The sequence below is a fragment of the Oncorhynchus tshawytscha genome, linkage group LG25, assembly GCF_018296145.1.
Source record: "Oncorhynchus tshawytscha isolate Ot180627B linkage group LG25, Otsh_v2.0, whole genome shotgun sequence".
NCBI classification, from domain to species: domain Eukaryota; kingdom Metazoa; phylum Chordata; class Actinopteri; order Salmoniformes; family Salmonidae; genus Oncorhynchus; species Oncorhynchus tshawytscha.
The window spans coordinates 10,866,101-10,878,251 of record NC_056453.1 but is presented as its reverse complement, the minus strand read 5'-3'; the positions used below and the strand labels follow the sequence as shown (position 1 = coordinate 10,878,251).

At 46.9% G+C, this 12,151-nt stretch overlaps 1 protein-coding gene across 1 annotated transcript in view; it reads right to left on the bottom strand.

Annotated features, from left to right (window-relative positions):
• LOC112224756 (ras-related protein Rab-26) overlaps positions 1–12,151 on the bottom strand; it is an 82,584-nt gene that overhangs the window by 17,053 nt on the left and 53,380 nt on the right. Inside the window, exon 5 of the mRNA XM_042305850.1 lies at positions 6,746–6,798. Within this exon, the coding sequence (XP_042161784.1) occupies positions 6,746–6,798 (53 nt within the window). The remainder of the gene's footprint in view (positions 1–6,745; positions 6,799–12,151) is intronic.

The following is a 12,151-nucleotide window of genomic DNA, read 5'->3' as shown; positions in this document are numbered from 1 at the left end:
GATTTACACCTAATTCTAAATCTGTCTTCAACAGTCTGTTTGTTTCTCTCTGTCATCTTCTCTCTCTATTCCTCTTCCTTATACCCCAGTCCTTCTCCTTTCCCCTCTTCATTTTGAGTGTAAAATAATATGTGTATCTCTATTGAACCGACCTGTAGCTCTATTAAACCTATCATGAAATTGCATGGGTGGGAACCAGTTCAAGCTAGTCTCCCATCTCCCGACAATCCCTCCAAGGCTTCTCTTCAAACCTCTCCATTCAAACTAACAGAGCACTCAAGGCCCTCCACATCTCTACGGAAAACAGAGATAGAGAGAATGAGAGCGGGAAGGAAGAATGGAGGGATGGTCTTGCAGAGTGGAGTGCTTGAAAAGAAAAACAGAATGGATGCTGCCAGACAAACCAACAAAGCTTGAGCATCACCGCAAGGATATAATGTTGTGAATAGGGTCAAACACAAAGGTCATGCATGCAGCATGTTCAGGTAACTGCCAAAATAAAGGAAACACCAACATAGTGTCTTAATAGGCTATTGGGCCAGACAACCTGGACCCAAACCATTTGTATAACGCCCCAACAGATGCACAGATGACGCAATCGCAATTGCACTTCACACTGTCATCTCCCACCTGGACAAGATGAGAAATAACTATGTGAGAATTCTGTTCAGAGACTACAGCTCAGTGTTCAACACCATAGTCCCCTCCAAGCTAATCACCGAGCTGGAGACCATGGGATTGAACACCTCCCTCTCTAACTAGATCCTGGACTTCCTGACGGGACGTCCCCAGGTGGTGAGGGTAGGCAACAACACCTCCGCCATGCAGACCCTCAACATGGGGGCCCCTCAAGGGTGTGTGCTTAGTCCCCCTCCTGTACTCCCTGTTTACTCACGACTGCGTTTCCGCACACGACACCAACACACCCATAATCAAGTTTGCTGACGACACAACGGTGGTAGGCCTGATCACCAACGGCCTACAGGGAGGAGGTCAGAGACTTTGCAGCATGATGCCATGACAATAACCTCTTCCTCAGCGTCAGTAAGACCAAAGTGCTGATCGTGGACTACAGGACAAAGGGAGAGCATGCTCCCATCCACATCGAAGGGGCTGTAGTGGAGAGGGTCGTTCCTTGGCATCCACATCACTAAGAACTTAACTTGGTCCACACCCACCCGCACAGATGTGAAGATGGCACAACAGCGCCTCTTCCCCCTCAGGAGGCTGAAAGAATTTGGCATGGGCCCACTGATCCTCAAACATTTCCACAGCTGCACCATCGAGAGCATCTCGACTGGCTGCATCACCACTTGGTACAGAAAATGCACCACAAAGCGCTACAGAGGGTGGTACGGACAGTCCAGTATATCACTGGGGCCAAACTCCCTGCCATCCATGACCTCTATATCAGGCGGCGTCAGAGGAAGGCCTGAAAAATTGTCAAAGACTCCAGCCATCCAAGCCATAGACTGTTCACTCTGCTACAGTCCGGAAAACTGTGCCAGAGCATCAACTCTCGGACCAACAGGGTTCAAGACAGCTTGTACTCCCAAGCCATAAGACTGTTAATTAGTTCATTAATGCACTGACTCTATCTTGCACTGACTCTATGCACACTCACCAGACTATATTGTATACAGTCCCTTCGGGAAGTATTAATATCCCTTGACTTTTTCCACATGTTACAGCCCTTTTCAAAAATGTATACAAAAAAAATGATCTGCAAACTACACTAAGTACCCCATAATGACCAAGCGATAACAGGTTTTTATACATTTTGGCAAATGTATTAAAAATTATAAACGGAAATACCTTATTTACATAAGTAAATCAGGCCCTTTGCTATGAGACTCGAATTTGAGCTCAGGTACATCCTGTTTTCATTGATCATCCTTGAGATGTTTCTACAACGTGATTGAGTCCACCTGTGGTAAATTCAATTGATTGGACATGATTTGGAAAGGCACACAACTGTCTATATAAGGTCCAACAGAGCTTGAGAGGATCTGCAGAGAGTAATGGGAGAAACTCCCCAAATACAGATGTGCCAAGCTTGTAGCGTCATACCCAAGAAGACTCTAGGCTGTAATCGCTGCCAAAGGTGCTTCAGCAAAGTACAAAATACTGTGTAAAGGGTCTGAATACTTATGTAAATGTGATATTTCAGTTTACATTTTAAATACATTCGCAAACTTTTTTTTTTTTACTGTTTTTGCTTTGTCATTATGGGGTATTGTGTGTAAATTGATGAGGGAAAAAAACAATAAAAATTTTAGAATAAGGCTGTAACGTAACAAAATGTAGAAAAAGTCAAGGGGTCTGAATAATTTCCGAATGCACTGTATGAATCCCCTCTTCTGTATTTTATTCCTATTTTTCTTTTTATTAAGCAAGCATTTCATGGTTAATTAAGTCTATGCCCATTGTATTCGGCGCATGTGACAAATACAATTTAATTTGGACTTGAATAGCTTCAAAGCACCTTGGCATAGATTCTAAGAGTGTCTGGACCTCTAGTGCGCCTCCACGGCCCAGTGTATCCGGTGCCTCTGCCAAGGACAAAGCCTCCTGTATGTCTCTCCAGCCTGGTGAGTCCTGTGCCTGCGCCCAGAACTAAGCCTCCTGTATGTCTCCCAGGCCTGGTGAGTCCTGTGCCTGCTCAGAGCCAGCGCCAGGCCTCCTGTGTGTCTCTCCACTCCAGTGATGATCCATGGCACGAAGCCTCCAGTGATGATCCATGGCACAAAGCCTCCAGTGAGGAGTCATGGCACGAAGCCTCCAGCGACGGTCTCCAGTCTGGAGCCTCCAGCGACGGTCTCCAGTCTGGAGCCTCCAACGACGGCCTAAAGTCCGGAGTCTCCAGCGACGGTCCACAGTCCGAAGTCTCCAGCGATGGTCCACAGTCTGGAGTCTCCAGCGTCGGTCTCCAGTCCGGAGCCTCCAGCGACAGTCCCCAGTCCGGGGCCTGCAACGAGGGTCCCAGTCCGGACTAACATTCGAATTGGAGGTGATGACAACACAATACATAAAAGACTATAAATGCGCGACTTAAAGCAACCACATATTTAGCCATGGAGCATGTTCTAATTGGCCAGTGAGTGGTCAAGCCTCAACACACCTACAACCCAGACCTTTCGCTCCACCGCCAGCTACTGTGTGTCATGGCTGGCTGAAGGACTGAACCAAGGTGCAGCATGGTAAGCGTACATTTTCTCTTTATTAAAAATGATGCTGACAAAACAAAGAACAAAACCAAACCGTGAAGCTTTGGGCTATGTGCCCTGAACAAAGTCAAAGTTAACTTCCCACAAAACAGGTGGAGGAAAAGGGTACCTAAGTATGGTTCTCAATCAGAGACAACGATAGACAGCTGTCCCTGATTGAGAACCATACCAGGCCAAGACATAGAAATACAAAACATAGAAAAAAGGACATAGAATGCCCACCCTAGTCACACCCTGGCCTAACCAAAATAGAGAATAAAAAGCCTCTCTATGGCCATGGCGTGACACTGCGCCCATATTTCCAGTTTTGAAAATAGCACAAATATTTCTGACACAACCCCAAACCTATATTTACCATTGCATTAGGTTTGTTCAAATATAGCCCCAATAATTTATAGTTTTAGTTCAATTGTATTCATAATACACAACCATGATGAACAAAATGTTTAAAGTCCAAAGCGAAAACTAATTTGAATAGTCCAGGTTGACTTCAAAACAGGTCGGTGATCATCCTGGTCATAGTTCCCCTACAGATGTAAGGTAATTTTAGCAATAGAATTATAGTGTGATAAACTACATGGTTTGTTCCTCACTAAGTGCATTCGGTGGTGCTCTCAGAAATGTTTTCACCTTGCATGTGACACAATGGGATGTCTACTCGTTCCTCTCTTACTCCCACACACTTGGCCATACACAAGTACATACATACACAAGACTGGCATCTGCTTGGGGCCCTAAAATCAATTAGTCCGCCCCTGCTCCCACCCCTTGTTTCCCTCAATGCACCTGTCTCTGAAGAGCTAAACAGCACCTGTTTAAAATGATAATGCTGTCATGTACTATGCTCCAGTATGAGGGTGAAACTCTATGTTGTGGATGTAGACGGGCTGTCATGCGTGCATTATGCAGGCAGGGGTCCATCAATCTCAAATGGGAATAGTTGATTTATCATACTGTGATCTGCACGAACACATAGGTAATAAACATAAATATGGTACTGAGATATGGTATATGAATGAGAAAGAGGAGGGAGTTTACAGTGAAAAGATGAAAAATATATATCCAGTACCAGTCAAAAGTTTGGACACACCTACTCATTCAAGGGTTTTTCTTTATTTTTTACTAATAGTGAAGGCATCGAAACTATGAAATAACACATATGGAATCCAGTAGTAAACAAAACAGTGTTAAACAAATCAAAATATATTTTAGATTACTCAAAGTAGCCACCCTACAAAGTAGTTCAAATAACAGAGACATCTCAACATCAACTGTTCAGAGGAGACTGCGTGAATCAGGTTTTCATGGTCGAATTGCTGCAAAGAAACCACTACTAAAGGACACCAATAATAAGAAGAGACTTGCTTGGGCCAAGAAACACGAGCAATGGACATTAGACCGGTGGTTTCTGTCTTTTGGTCTGATGATTCCAAATTTGAGATTTTTGGTTCCAACTGCCATGTCTTTGTGAGATGCAGAGTAGGTGAATGGATGATCTCTGCAAGTGTGGTTCCCACCGTGAAGCAAGGAGGAAGAGGTGTTACGGTGTGGTGGCACTTTGCTGGTGACACTGGTGACACTGTCAGCACACTTAACCAACATGGCTACCACAGCATTCTGCAGCGATACGCCATCCCATCTGGTTTGCGGACTATCAATTTGTTTTTCAACAGCACAATAACCCAACACACCTCCAGGCTGTGTAAGGGCTATTTGACCAAGAAGGAGAGTGATGGAATGCGGAATCAGATGACTTGGCCTCCACAATCAGCCGAACTCAAGCCAATTGAGATGGTTTGGAATGAGTTGCACCGCAGAGTGAAGGAAAAGCAGCCAACAAGTGCTCAGCATATGTGGGTACTCCTTCAAGATTGTTGGAAAAGCATTCCAGGTGAAGCTGGTTGAGAGAATGCCAAGAGTGTGCAAAGCTGTCATCAGAGCAAAGGGTGGCTACTTTGAAGAATCTAAAATACATAATATATTTTTATTTGTTTAACACTTTTTTGGTTACTACATGATTCCATATATGTTATTTCTTAGTATTGATGTCTTCACTATCATTCTACAATGTAGAAAATAGTAAAGAAAAGCCCTTGAATGAGTAGGTGTTTGACTGGTACTGGCCATATGAGATGAGTAAAACAGCATGTAAACATTAAAGTGACTAGTATTCCAAATTGTTTTACATTGTGGGCTAATAATGTTAGATATAACACAGACACAAAGAAATACTGCAAAGTTGCTTAGGAGCTAGAAGCAGAGTTGCCATGTCTGTCGGCGCCGTCTTTGGAAGGAGGTTATAGGAAGAGATATGATACAACACAAAGCCTTCTTGCTCTTATTTCATTTTAAATTAAAATGAAGACTGTTGAAATGAATTACTCGAATTAGCCTAATTTCAACACCATGCGCTGTCCACCTCCCGATTGATTGTGCCGCGGCTGACACATCCCATTTCAGCACCACAAAGCCATCATGGAAATCGAATCTGGCTTATTGTGAGGTCAATAGCTGATAAAAAGCCTCATCATGGGCAACGAAACATGTTGTTTCATGGTCTTTGGAGAGGGAATATCAAAGGTGCAAGTGTGACGAATATGAGCCCGGAGAAAGTATCAAAACCCCTTGATATGGGAGGCACATAGAAAATGTTACACTTTACACTTTGCATTTATATTTTTGTCCAGTATATATAGGAAAACATGCAAAATAGCTAATGTAAACCAGGGAACAATGCACTACGCTCCCCTGTGCCCAATAAAACTCCACACAACCCTCCCCAAAGCAAAAAACGAAGTTACACCACCCTCCTCTATTTTGAACCCCCCCCACAGTAATTTTCTAACTGTCCCTTACGTGAGTAAGAGCAACTGTGCTGTTGATCAAAATAAGGGAAAGTAAGTGAGAGGATCCACGCTGTCTCTGCTTTCCTAGGGACCTCTACCTCCTGTTCTACCATGTATTAAGGATAGGAGAACCAGCTGCAGTTACAGCAGTGGGAACAGTTTCACCATTTTGGAAAATAACTACCTGGGATTTATACCTACACACTCCCACCATCATCATCACCATCACCATTATAATCATCAGAACCATCTCTGACCTCACCATGAGCTCTATTTCAAAATGGTATATTACAAAACAAGACAGAGCTATTATAATGTAATACTACACAACTTACTGTAACAGTTTATCAAGTCACCTCAAATCAAACAAATGGAAAGAAATAGAGGGAGAAAGACACCGTGTGGTGGTTAGATGAGGCAGAAATGGAGGGAGGGGGAAGGGATGGAGTAGGTTAGACAGTAATGGAGAAACGGAGGGAGAAAGTGGACATAGACGTCAATGAAAGAGCAATGAAGGAAGTGAAGAGAATGGCGGGATGACACTGGTTAGACTATGCCAGATATATGGAGGTGGGGGGAAGGAGATGGAAAGATGAAGAAAAGAAAAGCCTTTATATAGTGTTAAAAGTTGATGAGCCCCGCAGACAGGACTGACACAGGACTGAGTCTTACCTTGATGTTGTCAAAGGAGGCCTTGTTAGTGACGTCGTAGAGCAAGAGGAGAGCTGTGGAGAGGACACAGACATAGAGCATATCAACAGGCTATCTATGGATGGCTTCCACTAGGATCACTATGATAAGACTCGATAGAAAGTAAAGAGAAAAAAAAACTCAAATGGAAATATGTATTTGTGGACTTTTTAAATTGACCTCTAATATCTGGTGTGATGTCATGAAATGAAAACAGGAAATAGAATAGTGTAGAACTTCCATCTGAGGTTGGAAATTATGAATATAATCACATAATCAGCCGAGAGAATGATCATGCTTAGACCACAGTGAGTGAGCTTGCTATATTCACAGCCCAGATGGCAGGTACCACAGTGATATAACAATATTCATCTATACATAACAATCATGACATTTCCACCTTTTTGAAGTCAATACAGTACGTACAAATTTAGAAAAATAATGTTGTCCTCTTAGCTCATGTAACAGTGACATGACAGCCTGTACATAACATTTGGTGCCAGAAAGTATACCTCACATAAGGGTGTACGGGAAATCACTCCACAGGGACTGAGCTTTTTGATCCAAACCCCTTCTCTAACCTCACACTCCGCACTTCCCTTTGTCATTTCACACTTTTTTTGGGGGGGGTCTCTGAAGGGTGTATAATATGCTGTAATTACCGCATGGCTGGGTAGAATGGAGCTGTAGCCTGCTCGCTCTCTCTCTCACTGATAACACTGCAAGGATTATTTACACAGGAGAGAGAGGAGAGAAAGAGAGAGAGATGTTCTGTCTACTGGTGTATACAGCTTTGAACAGAACAGGTCTGAATGCAGCCGTCTTTATCGGCCTCTAACAGACGAGTGAGAGGAGAAAAAACACACCTCCTTTCCTCTCCTCTGCTTCACCCTCTCTGACCTCTTCTGTAACAGTGATAGGTACTGTAGAGATGGAGGTCCCAGTGGCGACTGAGGTAAACTATCACTCACTTCATTTGTGTTTATTCTTCATTTGTATTTTATTCAAAACATCCCTAATTTGTCTGAGAGGACACCTCTAATGGAGGGCTGAATAAAATAAACAATGCAAAACTATTTGTCTTTGTGTCGCGCGAAGCGGAATCCAAGAGCCCAAGAGCAGACTCAGACGAGGTAACCAAGGTATTTATTGAAACAGGCCAGTGCAGGCCAGGTGAAGCCCGAGCGGGTTGCTGGAAACCAGGTGCGGAGGCTAGAGCGAGAGGTGTGGAGACAGGGTAAGCAGGACTGATGAGAAGTCGGACTGGAGACAGGGACCAGAGTCAGAGCGGGCAGAACTGTAGCGGAGAGGAAAACAGCGTCAGGCAAGGGAAAACAGCCACAACATGAACAAATGGCTAGAAGACTGACTGAACAGAGATTATGATCTGGCAGTGTGGAAGTGGCAGGACTGAGTATTTGTAGAGCTCTTGATTATGGAACAGGTTGCAGCTGGTGGGGATCTGCTCTGACTCCAGCACACCTGTCTCCGCCCACACACACAGGGAGAGGGAGCGAGCACTGGGGGAGTGGTGGAAGGTCAAGGCAACACCGGATGAATACTAGAGAGCATGGCAGGAGTAGATGTGACAGTAGCCCCCCCCACATCCAAAAGCCACTGGGCGGTATAGGCAGGATGGTCATTGACGAGCCGAGGGGGTGGAGGAATTGCTGCTGGAGGAGACAGGGGACTGGAGCAGACAGGTTTAAAATCATGGACACATGGAAGGTTGGGTGGATCTTAATAAGAGAGTTTCAGGTGCACAACAGAGAGGTTAAGGACACGACCAATCTCAAAGGGACCAATGAATCAGGGGGCAAGTTTCCTGGAAGCCACTTTCAAGGGCAAGTCCTTCAACGAGAGCCATACCCTTTGGCCTGGAGTGTTTCCTGGTGAAGGCACGGTGAAGGACAGCCCGGGCCCTCCTCCAGGTGCAATGACAACGGTGCATGTGATCATGGACTGAGGGCACTAAACCTCGACCTCCTGGGAAGGGAACAATTGGGGTTGGTAGCCCAGAGCACACTCAAAGGCTGACATATCTGACCAGGCGTTGATGAGGGTGTTGTGGGCATATTCCACCCAGGGTAGCTGGGTTAGCCGAAGTCACACAGCGTAGGGCAGTCTCCAGCTCCGGGTTGGCCCGTTCGGTCTGGCCGTTGGTCTGGGGGTGATATCCAGATGAAAGACTAACTTTAATACCAAGTGGTGAACAGAAGGATCTCCATACCTGGGATGTAAATTGGAGTCCCCTGTCTGAAACGATGTCAGTGAGAATGCCATGCAGCCGAAACACATGGGATACCAGCAGGTCCGCAGTCTCCCTGGAGGATGGAAGCTTGGAGAGGGGAATGAAGTGAGCCGCTTTGGACAATCTGTCGATAATGGTGAGGATGACTGAGTTACCGTTAGATGGGGGAAGGCCAATGACAAAGTCCAGAGCTATGTGTGACCAGGGGCTACTGGGTATGAGAAGAGGGCGAAGCAAACCGGAAGTGGGTTTGGTGGAGGTTTTTTTCCGGGCACAGACTAGGCTGAGACGAACTCTAGGATGTCTCTCTCCATGGTGGGCCACCAAAAGCGCTGACGCAGGAAGGCGGCTGTCTGGTTCTGTCTGGTTCTGTCTGGTTCACGGTGACAGGTGAGGTGAGTAGAATGGGCCTACTGAAGAACTTCAGAGCGTACTGAAACTGGAACAAACAGAGCCTTTCTAGGACCATTACCTGGGTCAGGCTGGTTCTACTGAGCCTGGCGAATACGGGACTTGATCTCCCAGGAGACAGTGGTAACGATGCAGGTGGATGGCATAATGATTTCTGGCTCGGAACCTGTGTTGTCTGCCACGAACTGACGGGAGTGGGCGTCAGGCTTGGTATTCTTAGATCCGGGGCGATAAGTGAGTGTGAAGTTGAATCTTCCAAATAACAATGCCCACCTGGCCTACCGGGAGTTCAGACGTTTGGCGGTCTGGATGTAGGACAGGTTTCTGTGGTCCGTCCACATAATGAAGGAGAGAACCGAGCCCTCCAACCAGTGACGCCACTCCTCAAGAGTCAGCTTCACAGCCAGAAGTTCCCGCCTACCTATGTCAAAATTCATTTCTGCAGGTGAGAGCTTGTGGAACAAGAAAGCACATGGGTGGTGCTTCTGATCAGAGGAGGAACGTTGAGACAGAACAGCACCTACCCCGGTGTCAGAGGCGTCCAGCTCAACGACAAACTGGGTCTGGCTGCGTGAGGATCAGAGCGGAAGTGAAGTGGTGCTTGAGTTCCCGGAACGCTGCCTCTGCCTCGGGACCAGTGGAACGGAGTGGAGGTGGTGGTGAGAGAGGCTGCCAAACAGCTGTAGTCACGGATGAAACGTGTGTAAAACCTGGCAAACCCCAGGAAATGCAGTAGCTGCCTCAGATTCGAGGGCACAGGCCACTGACTGCCCTGACCTTGGAAGGGTCCATCCGTAACTGTCCTTGTGCAATTATGTACCCCATTAAGGACACAGAGGAAACATGAAACTCACATTTCTCTGCCATAACAAAAAGCTTATTCTCCAACAGCCATTGGCAAACGTGTTGCTCATGATCCTCAGGGTCCTTAGAAAAAATTAATGTCATCCACGTCGACAAAAACGAAGCGTCCTATAACATCCCTAAGAATGTCGTTAACCAGGCTCTGGAAAACAACAGGGGCGTTAGTGAGACCAAACTGCATGACCAAATACTCAGAGTCCAAGTTGTGTATTGAACGCCGTTTTCCACTTGTCCCCCTCTGATGCGGACAAGGTGAAAGGCATTCCGGAGGTTTAGTGAACAACGTGGCACCATGGAGGGGGGCAAAAGCATGACTGATGAGTGGAAAGGGATACTTGGTCCTAACAGTGATACTATTCAGTCCACGGAAATCTATGCACGGCCTCAGTGACAAAAAACCCACAGCCCCTACCAGAGAGAAAGAAGGCCTGACATTTCCTGCAGCCTTGGAATCCTGGATGTACCCCTCCATAGCATCTTGCTTGGGGCCAGAGAGGTTATACAACTGGCTACAGGGGAGAAGAGCTCCAGGTTGGAGGTCAATAGCGCAGTCGTACGGCCGATAAGGCGGCAGAGACAGGGTGTGGTGCTTGCTGAACACAGGAATTAGATTGTGACACACTGGAGGAACTGATGACAGGCCCGGGGGTTCTGGAATGGACTGGGGCACAGACAAGGCAGGGGGAAGGGCAGAATATAGACAATTAGAGTGACAAAATGTACTCTAAGTGGTGACCCTTCCAGCGGTCCAGTCGATCTGTGGGTTGTGCAGCTTTAACCAAGGATGGCCAAGAACCAGGGGAGAGCGAGGGCAGTCGCTTATGTGGAGACTGATCCTTTCCTGGTGATTCCCAGAGAGACGCAGGATGACCGGCACAGTTCTCTCACTGACACGGGCGAGAAGCTGTCCATTGAGAGCATTGGCATCGAGGGGTGAATCGGGTGGAACAGTGTCAAGACCCAACTGGGTAACAACACCTCGGTCCAGGAAACTCTCGCCGGCACCCAAGTCGATGAGGGCAGGTAGAGAACAATCCTGGCTTTGCCATACAAGAGTGCTTGGATGGAACGGGTTTTGAATAAACAGTATATCCCCCACAACAGCAAGCCACCCCCTTTAACTGGCCGCAGTGAACAAGTGGAGACAAGTGACCAACCTGGCCACAGTATAGGCAGCTCCTAATGCTGACTCGCCGCTGCCTCTCCTCAGGAGAGAGACGGGCCGGTCGAGCCGTGTGGGTTCTTCCCTCTCTCTCCGACGGTTGTCAATGAGGATGGCGAGAGAAATGAGCTCCTCGAGTCCATCAGGCCCATCCCTGGACACCAACTCATCCTTGATGGTCTCAGTGAGAGTGCTCTGGAATTCTCCCTGAAGGACCTCCTCATTCCAGCCGATCTCAACGGTGAAGGTGTGAAACTCGATCTCCATCTCAGCGACACTATAGGAGCTGAAATCTTGGCCCGGTTGCTAGTATCAGCATAGGGCTGCTGCTCGTATACCAACGAACATTGAAACAAAAAGGCTCTGCAAGCTCTCCAAGCTCGGGGACCGGAAACGAACTGCTCACGGAGCAGAGGAGGCAAACTAGGGGCTGGTTGTGAGCTCCGGGCTAAGGTTCAGCCCTGCAGGTCAGACAGGCTCCGTGAAAACTCCTTGATGTGCTCCAGAAGGGTTTTCAGGGCTTGGTCATGTTGCTCAAGCAGGGTGCCTTGGCAGGCAAGAGTTTGGCGGAGAGGATCTGAGTCTGCTGGGTTCATGTCTTTGGCCAGATCGTACTGTCACATGGAACAGGTGAACCCAAGAGCAGACGAGGACGAGGAGACTGAGATGTGGTAACCAAGGTATTTTTTGAAACACGGGG